Source organism: Pterocles gutturalis, unplaced genomic scaffold, assembly GCF_000699245.1.
Source record: "Pterocles gutturalis isolate BGI_N339 unplaced genomic scaffold, ASM69924v1 scaffold25758, whole genome shotgun sequence".
Taxonomy (NCBI): Eukaryota; Metazoa; Chordata; class Aves; order Pterocliformes; family Pteroclidae; genus Pterocles; species Pterocles gutturalis.
This window is the reverse complement of record NW_010118799.1, coordinates 23,767-25,653: the sequence shown is the minus strand read 5'-3', so window position 1 is coordinate 25,653 and position 1,887 is coordinate 23,767. Positions and strand designations below refer to the sequence as shown.

The following is a 1,887-nucleotide window of genomic DNA, read 5'->3' as shown; positions in this document are numbered from 1 at the left end:
ATTTCTGTCCTTCATCCCCTAACTTCTTCCAGTTACTCCAGTTTCTCACCTGACAATGGCACTGCTGCAGGAAATACGCAGCACATGCCATCCAAAATGGGAAGGAAGAAGACTTGCAGCTGGACAGATAGATAGGCTAACTGCCCACCTAGCTGTACAGAGCTAGAGCAGATTTTCATATAGTCTGTAATCTATAGGTGCTATCTACAGCTGCATCTCTTCTCCCGAGATCAGTCTCCAGCGTTGCACAGATGCCCTCACCTACTCCTTCTTTTTAATGGGAAGATTTATCTCCAACTGAATTCCACCCCAATTAAGTGGCTTCTCAAATAGGGCAGCTTTGCTGTTACTTTAGCATTTAAGGGAGATCCATACTTCCCCATGAGAATGGTACTTTAACGCTTCTGTCTTGTCCTCAACAGTAAGCAATTAACTGGCAGTGTAGTTCCCTTCTGGTTTGTACAGATGTATTTTATTTATCTGGAGCAGTACAGCTAGTGGGACCACTTTACCTGTTGGACCGTATGCAAAAATGGTTGCATTGTAGCCAGAAATGACTCCTTCTATCAGGCTTTTGGTCGTGGACACATATACTTCCTCCTAATTCAGTCAAAAAAGCATAAATTTACAGTCAGGCACAACAGCTGTCCAAATAATGTATACCTAATTGCATTCCCCATGAGTTTCTCATTATATTTTACAAATTTCCTGGGCTTTGAAACGATGCGTGAGCCAGTTGCATTTTGACAAATCATCAAAATGAGCAGAAAAGCGCAGAGGTTTATTGAATTATTTTAAAAGCAGGCAAGATGCAGGAGCATACTAAAATAAAAATCCTTAAATTTGATTATTTTCTTGGAATGCTCTGTTTTTCCTGTGTGTCTGCTGAAAAAGGGAGTAAATTCTCTCCCTGACCTCATGCTTTATTGAGAAGCGCTACTGGGCCTCCAGAAATGTCTTAGTTTACTTCCAAGCTGGAGTTTCATGTGAAAGAGAACCCAGATGACTGAATCACTTGTGAGGAGCAAGGCTGCCGTCACCCCACAGTGATCACAACGTGCAGGTGCTGATGAAACCCTCACACTGCACCTTACATCTGTCTGCAAAACCCGGCTCAGCGAGGGCACCAGAGCTCACATCACGAGCCTGTGAAACAAAAGAGGCGCAGGGAAGAAGCAACAGAGCCAAACGGTGTGACAATGAGCTCATCCACCGGAGACCTCGGGGAAAAAGCTCTTTGGCTGCATCTGGAGAGTCTCGACGTGGGAGTGAGAGGCAGAGTGGATACCGTACATCTCCCCGCTGCTCTGACAAATGGAAAAACCCTTCCAATCCTCTCACCTTCAGCAGTGTCACCTTTTATCTAGGAGGCATGTGGCCTCTGGGATGTACAGTGCTACTGTGCCTTTAAGCAGGGAAAACAATTCTGAAGTTAAGCCTTTTCATTAAAACAAGGGAAGGATGTTACCTGGGTTGCTCTGTGATCAAAAACCATGTCAAATACAAATGTTTTTTCTCGGGATCTGTTAGCTCGCATGGTCTCATTGGGATCTTCTCTTGGATCCATCAGGACCACCCTCTGGGATAAGACACAGTCAGAAGAAGAACCGTTATGTCTGGGTTGGTTAACAGCCTGGCAGGATATCTCTCTTGGCCAGAAGAATGTCGCCCTGCAGCTTTGCCTGGAAAACACCCTCACGTGCACAATGCCAAGCTGACAAGGTTTGTTTTGCAACTGCTGTAATTTGGAGAATTAGCAGCTGCTGCAAAGCGCTTTGAAGGTCCGTTAAGCAGCGAAACAGCTGCTGGCGTTGGGTAACGGTGGTGGCTGCAGGGACATGATGCCCCACCAACCCCTGTGCAAGCGGGCCGGGGGCAGGACTTCTC

At 46.1% G+C, this 1,887-nt stretch overlaps 1 protein-coding gene across 1 annotated transcript in view; it reads right to left on the bottom strand.

Moving 5' to 3' along the window:
• KIF19 (kinesin family member 19) overlaps positions 1–1,887 on the bottom strand; it is an 18,408-nt gene that overhangs the window by 12,157 nt on the left and 4,364 nt on the right. The window contains 2 exon segments of the mRNA XM_010076369.1: positions 513–600; positions 1,469–1,579. Coding sequence (XP_010074671.1) covers positions 513–600; positions 1,469–1,579 — 199 coding nt within the window.